Here is an 11095-nt window from a genome sequence, read left to right on the forward strand (position 1 = left end):
CGTCCCAGGAGTCGCAGCGGATGGAGAGGCCGTGCCTCCCTCAGGCTCCGCCACTCGGAGGAGGGCCTCCCACTCCCCCGCCCCCCGGGGGATGTCCCTTGCTCACGGGGACGTGCCTCTGGGTCTGCCCGTCGGCGAGTCAGTGGCCGTGCCCGGGCCGCAGCGGGGCGGCCCCGCAGGAAGCCCTGAGCACCTGCCCTTGGAGCGCTGCCGGCCGCAGGGCCGCATGGCCAGGCCAGCTCGATAGCTGCTCCTCTCGCGAGGCCTGTTGGTGCCCTGCCTGGTGGTCCCCCCTTCAGCCCTTCCGCCTCCACAGAGGTGACAGCACCCAAGGATCGAGTTAAGTACCTTTTCCTATCATTTTGTCTTTTTTTAAATAGGACAGGAAAAGCTTGTTGGAGACCCGACTGCACATCACTGGCAGAGAACTGAGGGCCAAGTAAGTGTGTGCTCCCGCCCTGCGGTGGCGCCCTCGCCCTGGCCCTGGCCCCCTAGGGCCGTCCTGTGAGCCGGTAGGGCGGCGCTGCTGCGTGCCTGGGTGAGAAATGGAGGCTGCAGGCTCAGAGGCCCAGGAGGAGCTTAAGAGGAGGGACTTGCCCCCTCACATGCCTGCGTGAGAGAGAGAGAGAGAGAGAAAAGCAGGTCAGGCAGGGTAGAACTCCCCTGCTGAGGGAGCAGGGAGGACAGGAGAGGCCTGCCATGCCCTGCGGTCACTCCCTGGCGGGATCCGCCTCAGGCCTCAGTGGGCCCACGCAGGCCCTGAGGTCCTGACTTCTGAGGCCTGCTCAGCTAATTCATCCACTTATTGTATTTCGTACTTTTAAAGGCTGTGGGCGCGGTTCCCCGGGCAGTCTTTCTAGAGTGGATGCCTGACCTCCCTTGGGTCTGTGGCAGGGCAGTTAGGGATGGAGCTGGGCGCAGCCCTCGCGGGCACACAGCCACGCACCTTGGGGAAGGCGGCGAGGGCTGTGCTGTCACGGGGCGGTCCCGGCCAGGAGTTGAGATACCGGCCCACACCCAGACTGCGGCTGCCGTGTTCAGGTCTGTTTGATGGACAGTAACAAATCTGATTTCTGTGGTTTATTTTACAGAATAGCTGAAACCTTTGGATTTCAAGAAAATTATATCAAAATTGTCATAAATAGGAAACAACTGCAACTAGGTACGTTCTGGCCAAGCACGCCACAGCTTAGCCAAGGTGATGTGGGAAGAATGACTGCATCTTTCTCATTCTGTGTAGAAGCATCTCTGGTGGCTTTACTGCATGTGCCATGAAAACCAACTATTTCAGAGTTTGCTGAAATCAGAATGTGGCGCGGAAACCACCAGTAAACGCAGCTTGTCCTCCGTCAGAGCGGAGGAGGCTGCGACTAGAGTGCTGTGGGCGGGCAGGGTGCAGGAGGGCGCGGTGGGGCTGCTTACGTGGAGAGCCCCTCGGTGCATTGGCGGGCTGAGGAAGGTCGGGGGCTCACTCACGACTAGGGAATCTCTGGAGAGAAGCGGATGCCACTGACACCATTGACACTGGTTCCGTGGCTGTTTGCAGGAGCCCGAGGGGAGCGGATGTGCAGGAGCGAGGTGGGCACTTCCCTGGTGCTGGGGGCAGTTACCTGTTGCGCAGCCCAGTGCACACTCTGGCCCCAGGGTGCCCGGCGGGCTGCTGTGGCCTACACAAGCTCAGTCGCCGCCTGGCTGGCTGGCGCCAGCACCCTGCGCTGCCCAGCCCCGCGCCCGCACCTCTGGTTAGACGTCTGGCGTCCGCGCCGTCTCTAGCCGCATTCTGGTGGCTTTGCCCTGCAACGCTCTTCGGCTGCTGGCAAGCCCAGCCCCAGGGTGTCCGGGAGCGTCTGCCTCTCCTGCATTCGCTTCACCGGCGCGGGTCGGCTCGGGTCGGCGTCTGCCCAGCCCTGTGTGTGAAAGGCCCCTCATCTCCCTGTTCTCCTCGGGCTTTAGCCACAGATTCTGGAGACCCGTCTCGTGGTTCTGTTCCTGCACGCACTGTTCGGTTTGCCTGTGGTTTATTCCTGGGCCAGAACCAACCACAGTTAGCACTGCTTTGCTGCTTCTGAAACCTGCGAAAGCTGCGGCCCCCAACTCTCCCGTGGCAGAGCCACTGGGGGCTTTTCTCAGCTACTTTTTTCTAGAAATGTCTTCAGTTTAAATGCTCACAGTTCACAATAGCTTGTTACTTTAAAATCTCTTTACATTTGTAAAATGCTGTTATTTGTAAAAGCTCTTTACCCATTTCCATTTGCATCTCACTTTTCTGTGAAGTTTGCATTTTTGACATTTCGCAGAGCGCCACCTCTGGGCTGGGGTCACACCCGGTGACCCTGTCTTTGATTTCTGCCCTCGCCTTCATTTCTACTCTACATGGGAAAAACAGAGGGCCCGAGCGCTGTTTCCTTAGAAAGGAGTGGGTTTTCTTTTAACCACTGCAGTCAGCGCCTCTTCGGGGCCTGCTGTATACAGCTCCTTGGCTTGACTGTGAACGGGATTATTGTTTCTCAGCTGGGGGGTGTTGTGCACCCTCATTTTCCCTCCTGTTGCCTAGCACAGGGCGCTCCCTGTAGCAGGCTCTAAGTCTATTGTTGCGATTTAGTTTTATGAAGAAAACAGACCATAAGAAAGGATGGAGTTGCTGTGTTCCCGGGCTGATTCTAGCCGCTTCCTGCCAGTGACGTGGCCTCCTGCCATGGAGTGGCCTCCTGCCATGGAGTGGCCTGCTGTGTCAAGAACTCCAGCTGACATAGACTGGAGTCCAGAAAATGTAAGGACACTCTCTATGGTGCGCGTTTCTGCCTCCTGCAGGGGAGACCCTGGAAGAACAAGGAGTGACCCACAACGTAAAGGCCATGGTGCTGGAGCTCAAGCAGTCTGAAGAGGACGTGAGGAAAAACTTCCAGATTGAGGAAGAGTTGCACAATGAAGCGGAACTTACAGAAAGAAGAATTCAGAGGACCAAGAGAGGCCTGGAGATCCTGGCGGAGAGAGGTAGCCCGGGCGTGAGCGCCGACCTCACGAGTGTGATGGGGGTGGGGGCCCGCGTCACTGGCCCCTCTGGCCACCTGGCGCTCGCCTGTCACGGCCAGTGCCGCTGACGCCGTGGTAACGTTGCAGATGAGATGGCGGTGGACCCAGACGCCACACCGTACCTGGACATTGCTAACCAGACCGGACGGTCGATCAAAATCCCTCCCTCGGAGAGAAAAGTGAGTGCGGGAGTGCTCGGCCCCTCTGATTTGTTGTCAGAACAGAGGCCTTCTGCTTCTGTTGTCTGGGCGGGAAGGGGCGGAAGCCACTCTCCGTCTTGAACTTGGGAGCGGAGAAGGCAGCCCCCGGGGCCGAGGGCTCCAGAGCAGCGATGCCCTGGGGCTTCCCCCCTCCCCCGCAGTTCCCTCGGGTGGACAGCAGGGCTGCAGCTGCCAGGTGCAGGGAAGTGGACGGGCGATCCTGCCCACCTGGAATCGAGCCCGTGCGCAGCGGCTCTGCCAGTCCCTGGGCCTCGTGTCGTCACCTGGGCCCGGGGCCAGGTCTGAGCCGGAGCTTGTGACTTCGGACCATGGACGCTCTCCAAACCCGAGGGCAGGGCTTTGGGCTCTTGTCATTAAAGGACAGTTTTGAGTGGGTTTTACTATGAAATAGTCTGTGTAAAATAAAGGGCTGACATTCAGCTTGAATAAGAGGACTTTACAGCTCCGGGTGGACTGACTACTTGCCCATTGCTCTTTCATATTAAATGACGACCACTAAATCTTGTTGCAAAACCTCTGCAAGGTTTAATTACATCAGTATTTACTTATTTATTTACACATACAAGAACTGGGGTACAGGGCAGAGGTGCGGGGGTGAGAGGATTCCCCAGAGACAGAGTGGGGAGCAGAGCAGGCGCATCTACAGAAACCCACTGCCGAGGGGAGCAGCGGGGAGGCAGGAGGGGCCTGCCGCGCCCAGCGGGGCTCAGACTCAGGCTGCAGTGGCTGTGGGCAGCTTGCCAGCGCTGTGTCTTTAACCTCTGCGCCCCCAGGGAGGCACTGCCTCAAAATTTAAATCTAAAATGCCAACTTAAAGGTATTTTGGAACACCATTTAAGAATTGTTTTGGAAATGCTAGAATTTACAACTTTCAGGTGAAAAATAGAAAGTGACTGTGAGGTAAATGCCCATTGGAAAGGGCCTGGGCCCCACAGGCTGCCTTCCTGCGGGCAGGGCCCACGTCCGGCCAGACTCTGGAGGGGGTGCAGGCGCTGGCTGGGCTTGTCGGCCCCTGAATCAGCCTCGGCTTTGGGTCTCCGTGAAATACTCTTGATTGGACTTTCCCTTCATTTTCACTTTCAGATTTGTTGCGGTGTTTTTTAATGTGTTTGGCTTCCCTAGGCTTACTGTGCTCGTGTGCGGCTCGCTGCGTCTAAGGTGATGTCCTTCCGCCCCTCTTTCTCCAGGCCCTCATGTTGGCCATGGGCTATCACGAGAAGGGCAGAGCTTCCCTGAAGAGACGAGAGTATGGGATCGCCCTGCCGTGTCTGTTGGACGCAGACAGATACTTCTGGTAGGCACTTGGGCTCGGTGCCCGCGGGGGCAGACAGCTGCTGCGAGTGGCAGTCACTGGCGCGGCCGGCGCGGGCGCCTTCTCCCGTCCCGTCTGTGGCGCTGGGGGACACGCGCGCCGTGCGGGCAGCAGCACTGTCTTGGGTGTTGACCTCGGCCTCCAGTGCGGCGACGCCCAGGGCTGGGCGACGGGTGGGGCCGCATCCGCCTCCTGCCTGTGCGGCCGCAGAAGTGCTTTTCCTCAGCTCCAGTTGTGCCGAGGTGCAGCAGGCAGGACAAAGTGCCTGGTTCTTTCTTTCACGGGCGGTTGTTTCCCGGTGGCACCTGCGAGGTGATCTGAGGGGGCAGTTGCCTTTCCCAGAAGCATCCGGATGAGCTTGGGGACTGTGGCGTGTTGAAGTGGCCCACGCCTCGGGGTCCCCGGACCATCGTTGGCTGGCAGGCAGCCCGGTCCTGCTGCCCTGACCTGGCAGCCTTCGCTTCTGGTCTCAGAGGCCCAGCCACGTCCCGGGCTCTGTGCCCGGAGCTGGCAGTTCGCAAGGGCATGAAGCAAGCAGGTGAGCACTTGGAAGACGGGCGGAGGATTTGAAAACGATCAAGACTTTACAAATCTTGTGTTATTTTTTTATTGTGATGGATTCCTGGAACAAGGTGGAGCCCAAGAGGTGAGAGGAGAGGGCAGACTGAGGGAGGAGTCGGACCTCCAGAGGGGCGCCTTTGAGTCCTTTGCTGAGGGCCAGCTCAGGCCTGTGAGGAAGCTGAGGGGAGAGGAAGCACCCCGAGAGCAGAGAGGGCAATCTCAGATCCGTGGAGGGCCAGGGATAACCCGCCTTCCCGTCAGCCCCGGTGGGAACCGCAGTCGTGGGGCCTCTAGTCTCGGAGGCTCAGAAGGGCCTGTCTCAGCGGAAGGCGGGCTGGCCCCAGGTGCCGCGGCCTGCGGCCCGCTTCCGGCTTCCCGCGCTGGCCGCAACAGCTCGGTGTCCAGCGCCCAGCTAAATCAGCCTGAAGCAGCCAGAACATACAGCCCCTAGTGAGGATGAAACTTAGCCCGCAGACTCGGGCCCACAAGTGACACAGACGCTAAGAGTCTGGAGGTGACAGTCACTCAAGAGTCCCGGGAGCAGAACTTCACAGGCCATGGAGCCGCCCCAGGCTGAGAGACGTGACTAGTCCCAGGAATGTCGGCAGGCCACACAGAGAAACTCCCTGAAAGATGAGGCCAAACCCCCAGACACCAGCCTGGGGATGGTGTGAAGGGGCCACGGGGCCCGAGCTCGCTCCACACAGCCAGGAGCCGAGCTGAGAGCGCTCAGCTAACTCAGTTAAAAAAAAAAAAAAAAAAAAAGCTAGCTCAGTTAAAACTAGGGGAAACTGATCAACATTCCCACGTGAGACCAACTCAGTGTTGTTCTGAGTGTGTTTTTTTTGTGAAGCCATCGCAGTGAAGCTGTTCATCTCGTGGTAGGCCTGTGCGCGGACCGCAGGTGTTACTGTTGACACTGCAGAGTGATCGACACCTCTAGTATAAGACTTACACGTGGATTGCGTTTCCCTGGCTGTATAGTACTCCGCTCTGTGTTGCACTTGCTTCCATGATACTATTTTGGCTCTTGCTCTGGATGCTCGTGATCACAGCATCCAGGTGAACCTGTTCACGCGTGTAAACTGCCGGAAGCTGCACCCATGCTTCCCCGCCCAGGCAGGCTGGCCTTGGCGCAGAGCAGGGTGTGCAGAGGCAGCCTGTCGGTCTCGCCTGGCGTGAGGCCGGCTGCGTGCACAGCCGCGCGCTCTGTGCTTGGTGGAGAGCTCAGGCAGGGAGAAGGGCCGGGAGCGCTCTCGCCAGTCACACTCCCATGCGTGTGAAGCGTAGGATGCACGTTAGACGCACTCACCGAGGACAGAAATGCCCTCTCTGGCGTGTTTCTTCTGCCCTGAGATGTGGGCGCCTTTGGGGTCAGCAGCTTTTACGTGCAGACAGCAAAGTCAAGTGCTTTTTGGGCTTGTTCTTTTTTCCAGGCGTGACGGGAAGCGCCAGGGCATGGAGCCGCTAGCTCTCTGCAAGGGCAGTCTTGCTTAGGGGGTGCTTGCTCACCGAGCCAGGCGTGTGTGTCCTGGGGGCCACACTTGCATCGTGAGCTCCTCACAGGACACAACTCAGTCAGAACAAACCACCTGGATGCGCATCTCGGCGGCCCCCGTCTGGGTCTGCCTCTGCCTGCCCCGTACAGCGAGGCATCGGGCGGGCGTGTCCTGAACCGCTGTCGCTGCTGGCTGGCGGCGGTGGGCGAGCGGCCGGTCTTCCTCGTTGAGCGTTCATTGTGGACAGACTTTTGGTGTGTCTTTGAAGCACCTTTCCTCGCCCTTGGCTTTGTGGGGTTATCCCTCAGGCCTCCCCACCAGAGATGCCATCACAGGGCCCTTCGTGGGCCCCAGCATCCGTGTTGCCCAGAGGAAAGGCGCCGCCTCAGGCCCAGCAGTTCTGGCGGCCAGGGCGGAGCCCGCTGCTCGGGACACGGCCTCCCTATCTGCCGAGGGGCCCACACGGACCCCGTTTCCTGCCAAGGCCTTCCCAGCCTAGCACGGGCGCAGGCACGCCGAGCGCCGTCCTGGAGCCTCACCGCCTCGCCCGCTGGAAGGTCCAGTGACACACACCGTCCCGTCGTGAGCAGTCTCGGGGGTACCCCGAGCCGGACAGGGAGTCCAGTCACGCACGCAAGGTGCTGCTGTATGGTGACGGGCCGTCTGCTTCCTCCCAGCGAGTGCTGCCGGGAGCTGCTGGACACGGTGGACAACTACGCGGTGCTACAGCTGGACATCGTGTGGTGCTACTTCCGCCTGGGGCAGCTGGACTGCCTGGATGACGCGGAGAAAAAGCTCAGCCTGGCCCAGAGATGCTTTAAGAATTGTTACGGAGAAAACCATCAGCGACTGGTCCACATAAAAGTACGTTACTGAGCCAGTGTGTCACCGAGCCCCGCTCTAGCCTCTGCGGGCACTTCTGGCTGCTGCCCACGGGCCACTCTGCACCCTGTGGGAAGCTGTGAGTGAGGGAGAGTCCAGGCTCGCAGCCCGGGCTCCGCTGCGGTCTGTGGCGCGGGCTGCCGGGCGGTCCCCAAGGTCCCTTCGGGCCAGGGCGCCGGGACTGCTCGGACTAGTGGGCGGTTTCCTGCAGAAAGTGGGTCGCGAGCGAGACGCTGCCCAGGAGTGAGCCGGGCTGGGCTGTCGCTGGAGTGAGGAGTTTCCAGCTGGTTGCCGCGAGCTGCCCGAATGTGGCCGGAGCTCGAGCTCCTCCCTGCTGGCGGGGAGGGCTGCTGGGGGGGGCGGGGGCGGCATGGGGGGCCAGGGCGGCCCGGGCCCCTGGGGGCAGGCTGCATGCAGACTTGGCCTGGGGCCCTGAAACCGCTCTGAGCTGCCACTGCCTGTGCGGCCGAGGGGTGCGACTGAGGGCTCCGGCCTGCGATTCCACGTGAGACCCTTTGCTTTCTTCCCCCAATACCTCCAGGGAAATTGCGGGAAGGAGAAGGTGTTGTTCTTAAGACTGTACTTGCTTCAGGGCATCCGAAACTACCACAGTGGGAATGGTGAGGCGGCTTGTGAGTATCTCAACAAGGTAAGAAAGAGCGCCCCAGAGCGGTAACTGTGTTCACCTACGTGACTGTCCCCCCAAGTCTTTTTGTGAACCCACACATTTGTGCCTTGTGAGGAACCTGCATGTCCCGCCTCATATACCATAAGTATATTTGGCTTTCCCGACCAGGCCAGTTGCGGGAGTAAAGGAGCCTGCAGAGGTAGCGAGGGACGCGGCCAAGTCCCTCCTGGGGGTCCCTGGCGGCGCCCGGCCACGCCATCAGTCCCTCTCCTGCCAGTAGAAGGCGCGAGCACCCCGCAGCCACCCCCAGACCTCACCACCTGCCGCTGCTGAGGGCAGGCGGGCCCAGCAGTCAGGGCTTCACCACCACGCGGGAGGTTGTGGGCACAGCCGTCCCGCGGCAGCGAGCCCGGGAGCGGGAGCATTTACGCCCGATCACGAGGGCAGGTTCAGGGCTTCATCTCAAGCCCAGCACAGCCCGCTTCGCACGGGGACGGCCTCCTTCCCTCCGGACGGTCTCTGCCAAGCTCCACGCTCCGTGCCGCACGCTCCTGACCTCCTCTCCGCCTGCAGGCACAGCAGCTCTTCAGAGAGCTGTACATCGATCCGTCGAAAGTTCACAGCTTGCTGCAGCTGGGGTTCACCCCCCAGGAAGCCCGGCTGGGCCTCAGGGCGTGTGAGGGGAACGTGGACCACGCGGCGGCCCACATCACCAGCCGCAGAGAGGTACGCGGACCTGGCGGGCCTGCGCGTGGCGCCGGGGCGCGGCCGGTGCGCAGTGAGGGACGGCTGGGTGATTCCCGGTCGGCGCCGAGAAGCCGCCCTCGCCGGCGGGCGAGATGCGTGTCCTGGCGGCGGCTGTCACCCGGGCGCTTTCGCTTGTTTCTCGCGGTGGCGGCAGGTAGCCCCTAAGCGGCCTGCTGCCAGGCACGCGAGCTGCTGTTGCTCCCGTGCTGCGTTTCGGGGAACCCTTGGGGGGCGGAGCGCGGTGGCGTCTTGCCCAGAGATCGCTGCAGACTGCAGTCGCGGGCAGGCCGGCCTGTGGCAAAGGAGCTGGCTCCCGTGGGCCGCAGGGCTGGGCGGGGAGGCGTTTCCATCGCAAACTGGCCACAGACCCTTCTGCCGCCCCTCTCGGGACCCGGCTGGGGGCGGTGCCCGGCCGTGGGCTTCCAGGAGCTGCGCCCGCCTGGGCCTGGGCGGGCCTCTCCCAGCCAGCAGCGCCGCCTCTTGTCTCCCGAGCTTCCTGGTCGCCCCGGAACCCTGCGCTGGTGCGGCGTAGACGGGGAAGGTGCCCAGCCTCAGCCGCCACCTGGAGCTTTGCGGTCTCCCCACAGGAACTGGCCAAGATACGGAAAGAGGAGAAGGAGAAGAAAAGACGCCGCCTGGAGAACATCAGCTCTCTGAAGAAGATGGGCTATTCCGGCCGCGCGGCCCGGCAGGCCCTCCAGCTGGCCAGCGGGAACCTGGAGGAGGCCAAGAAGGTGAGGCTGCCGGGCCGCCGCCCCCGCCCCCGTGGGCCGACGGGCAGCTGCCTGACGGGAGCCTGTGTTGTCTAGATCCTCCTCCATAACCCCCAGATGTGGTGGCTGAACGACTCAAGTCCCGAGAGCAGCCACCACCAAGACGGCGCTTCCCAGGAGGACATCGACAGAGTGAGTGGCGCGCCCTGAGCCTGCCCCCCGCGGGACCGGCTGGGTGACGTGGGCGGCAGGGCGGCAGCTGCGGGTGAAGTGAGCAGGCACAGGGGGTTCACACCCAGAGGCGGCGGCCTTAGGCCCCTCCGGTCGGGGCCCCCCGCCAGCTACTGAGGTGAGGTCACGGCCATGCAGCCGCACGCCCAGGCCCCTCCTGCGGCCTCACCCGCGCCTCCCCGCAGCTGGTGTACATGGGCTTCGATGTGGGCGCGGCCACAGCTGCCCTGACGGTCTTCCGGGGTAACGTCCAGCTGGCGTCTCAGACCCTGGCGCTCAACGGAGGGAGCCTGCCCCCCGACCTCCAGCTCTCGCCGCAGGATTCCTCATCGACGCCCTCCACGTCCCCGTCAGACTCTGCAGGTGGGTCCTGGCGCGGGGCGGGCCGCGGGGCCCGGCGCGGGGACTCCAGTTGCGCCACCTGACTGGGCCGGCCCTTCCCGGCAGGCACCTCCAGCGCCTCCACAGACGAAGACATAGAGACGGAGGCCGTCAACGAAATCCTGGAAGACATTCCGGAGCACGAGGAGGATTACCTTGACTCCACCCTGGAAGAGGAAGAGCTCATCATTGCCGAGTACTTATCCTACGTGGAGAACATAGGGGCCGCGGCGAGGAAAGCTGAGTGATGACGGGGAAGGTTCTGCGTTTCCTTATAAATTCTGTCCTCACGAAGGTCTCCTGCAGGTTTTCTTTTCCCTTTTCACCTGACTGCTCTAGAGCCTTCCACCAGGCATTGGCGGGCGCAGGAGGTGGGGCCTGGGCGCGCTCTGGGCTGCCCTTAGGCTCTGAGGCCCTCTGCTCCCCTCCCCCACCGGAGGTCGCTCTGCCGGCTGCTTCGCCCTCTCAGCTGTCCCTAAAATGCCCTTTAAAGCCTCAGCCGTGGGGGGCTGGGCCTGAGGAGTCCGTGGGGTGCAGGAGTCACTGGACCGGGTCTCAGGCCTGCCGCCTGAAGTCTGTTACGCCTAGTTTAGTCAACCGCGCACTGCAGATTCAAGGTGAAATTCAGATTTATCTGCGTTTAAAATTCTCCTTTACACAATAAAATCTTTCACTAAACGGGAGTCTGAATGCTAGCCAAAGCAACTTCTTTTCCATGAGCATTTTAGCACAGCGCTGCTGCATTAAACTCGCCTCCGGCTGATGGGTTTAGCTCAGGCTTCGCCTCTGCCTGTCCCAGAGGACGCCTCCAGGGCTCCAGTAACCCCGAGTCCTGCTCCTCCCTGCCCCTCCAGGGGCCGGCGTGGGTAGGGTCAGCGTCGCCCGGA

The 11095-nt window shown here is 61.6% G+C and overlaps 1 protein-coding gene across 1 annotated transcript in view; it reads left to right on the forward strand.

The window, feature by feature from the left end:
* NUB1 (negative regulator of ubiquitin-like proteins 1) overlaps positions 1 to 10886 on the forward strand; it is a 17673-nt gene extending 6787 nt beyond the window's left edge. The window contains exons 4-15 of the mRNA XM_004694380.2: positions 381 to 439; positions 1092 to 1162; positions 2812 to 2994; positions 3121 to 3212; positions 4442 to 4548; positions 7304 to 7490; positions 8050 to 8157; positions 8710 to 8862; positions 9471 to 9617; positions 9693 to 9788; positions 10013 to 10190; positions 10275 to 10886. Of these exons, the coding sequence (XP_004694437.1) occupies positions 381 to 439; positions 1092 to 1162; positions 2812 to 2994; positions 3121 to 3212; positions 4442 to 4548; positions 7304 to 7490; positions 8050 to 8157; positions 8710 to 8862; positions 9471 to 9617; positions 9693 to 9788; positions 10013 to 10190; positions 10275 to 10456 (1563 nt within the window). The 3' untranslated portion in view covers positions 10457 to 10886. The remainder of the gene's footprint in view (positions 1 to 380; positions 440 to 1091; positions 1163 to 2811; positions 2995 to 3120; positions 3213 to 4441; positions 4549 to 7303; positions 7491 to 8049; positions 8158 to 8709; positions 8863 to 9470; positions 9618 to 9692; positions 9789 to 10012; positions 10191 to 10274) is intronic.
* The last annotated feature ends 209 nt before the right edge of the window (positions 10887 to 11095 follow it).

Source organism: Condylura cristata, unplaced genomic scaffold (genome assembly GCF_000260355.1).
Source record: "Condylura cristata isolate star-nosed mole 26May11 unplaced genomic scaffold, ConCri1.0 scaffold00042, whole genome shotgun sequence".
Lineage (NCBI taxonomy): Eukaryota > Metazoa > Chordata > Mammalia > Eulipotyphla > Talpidae > Condylura > Condylura cristata.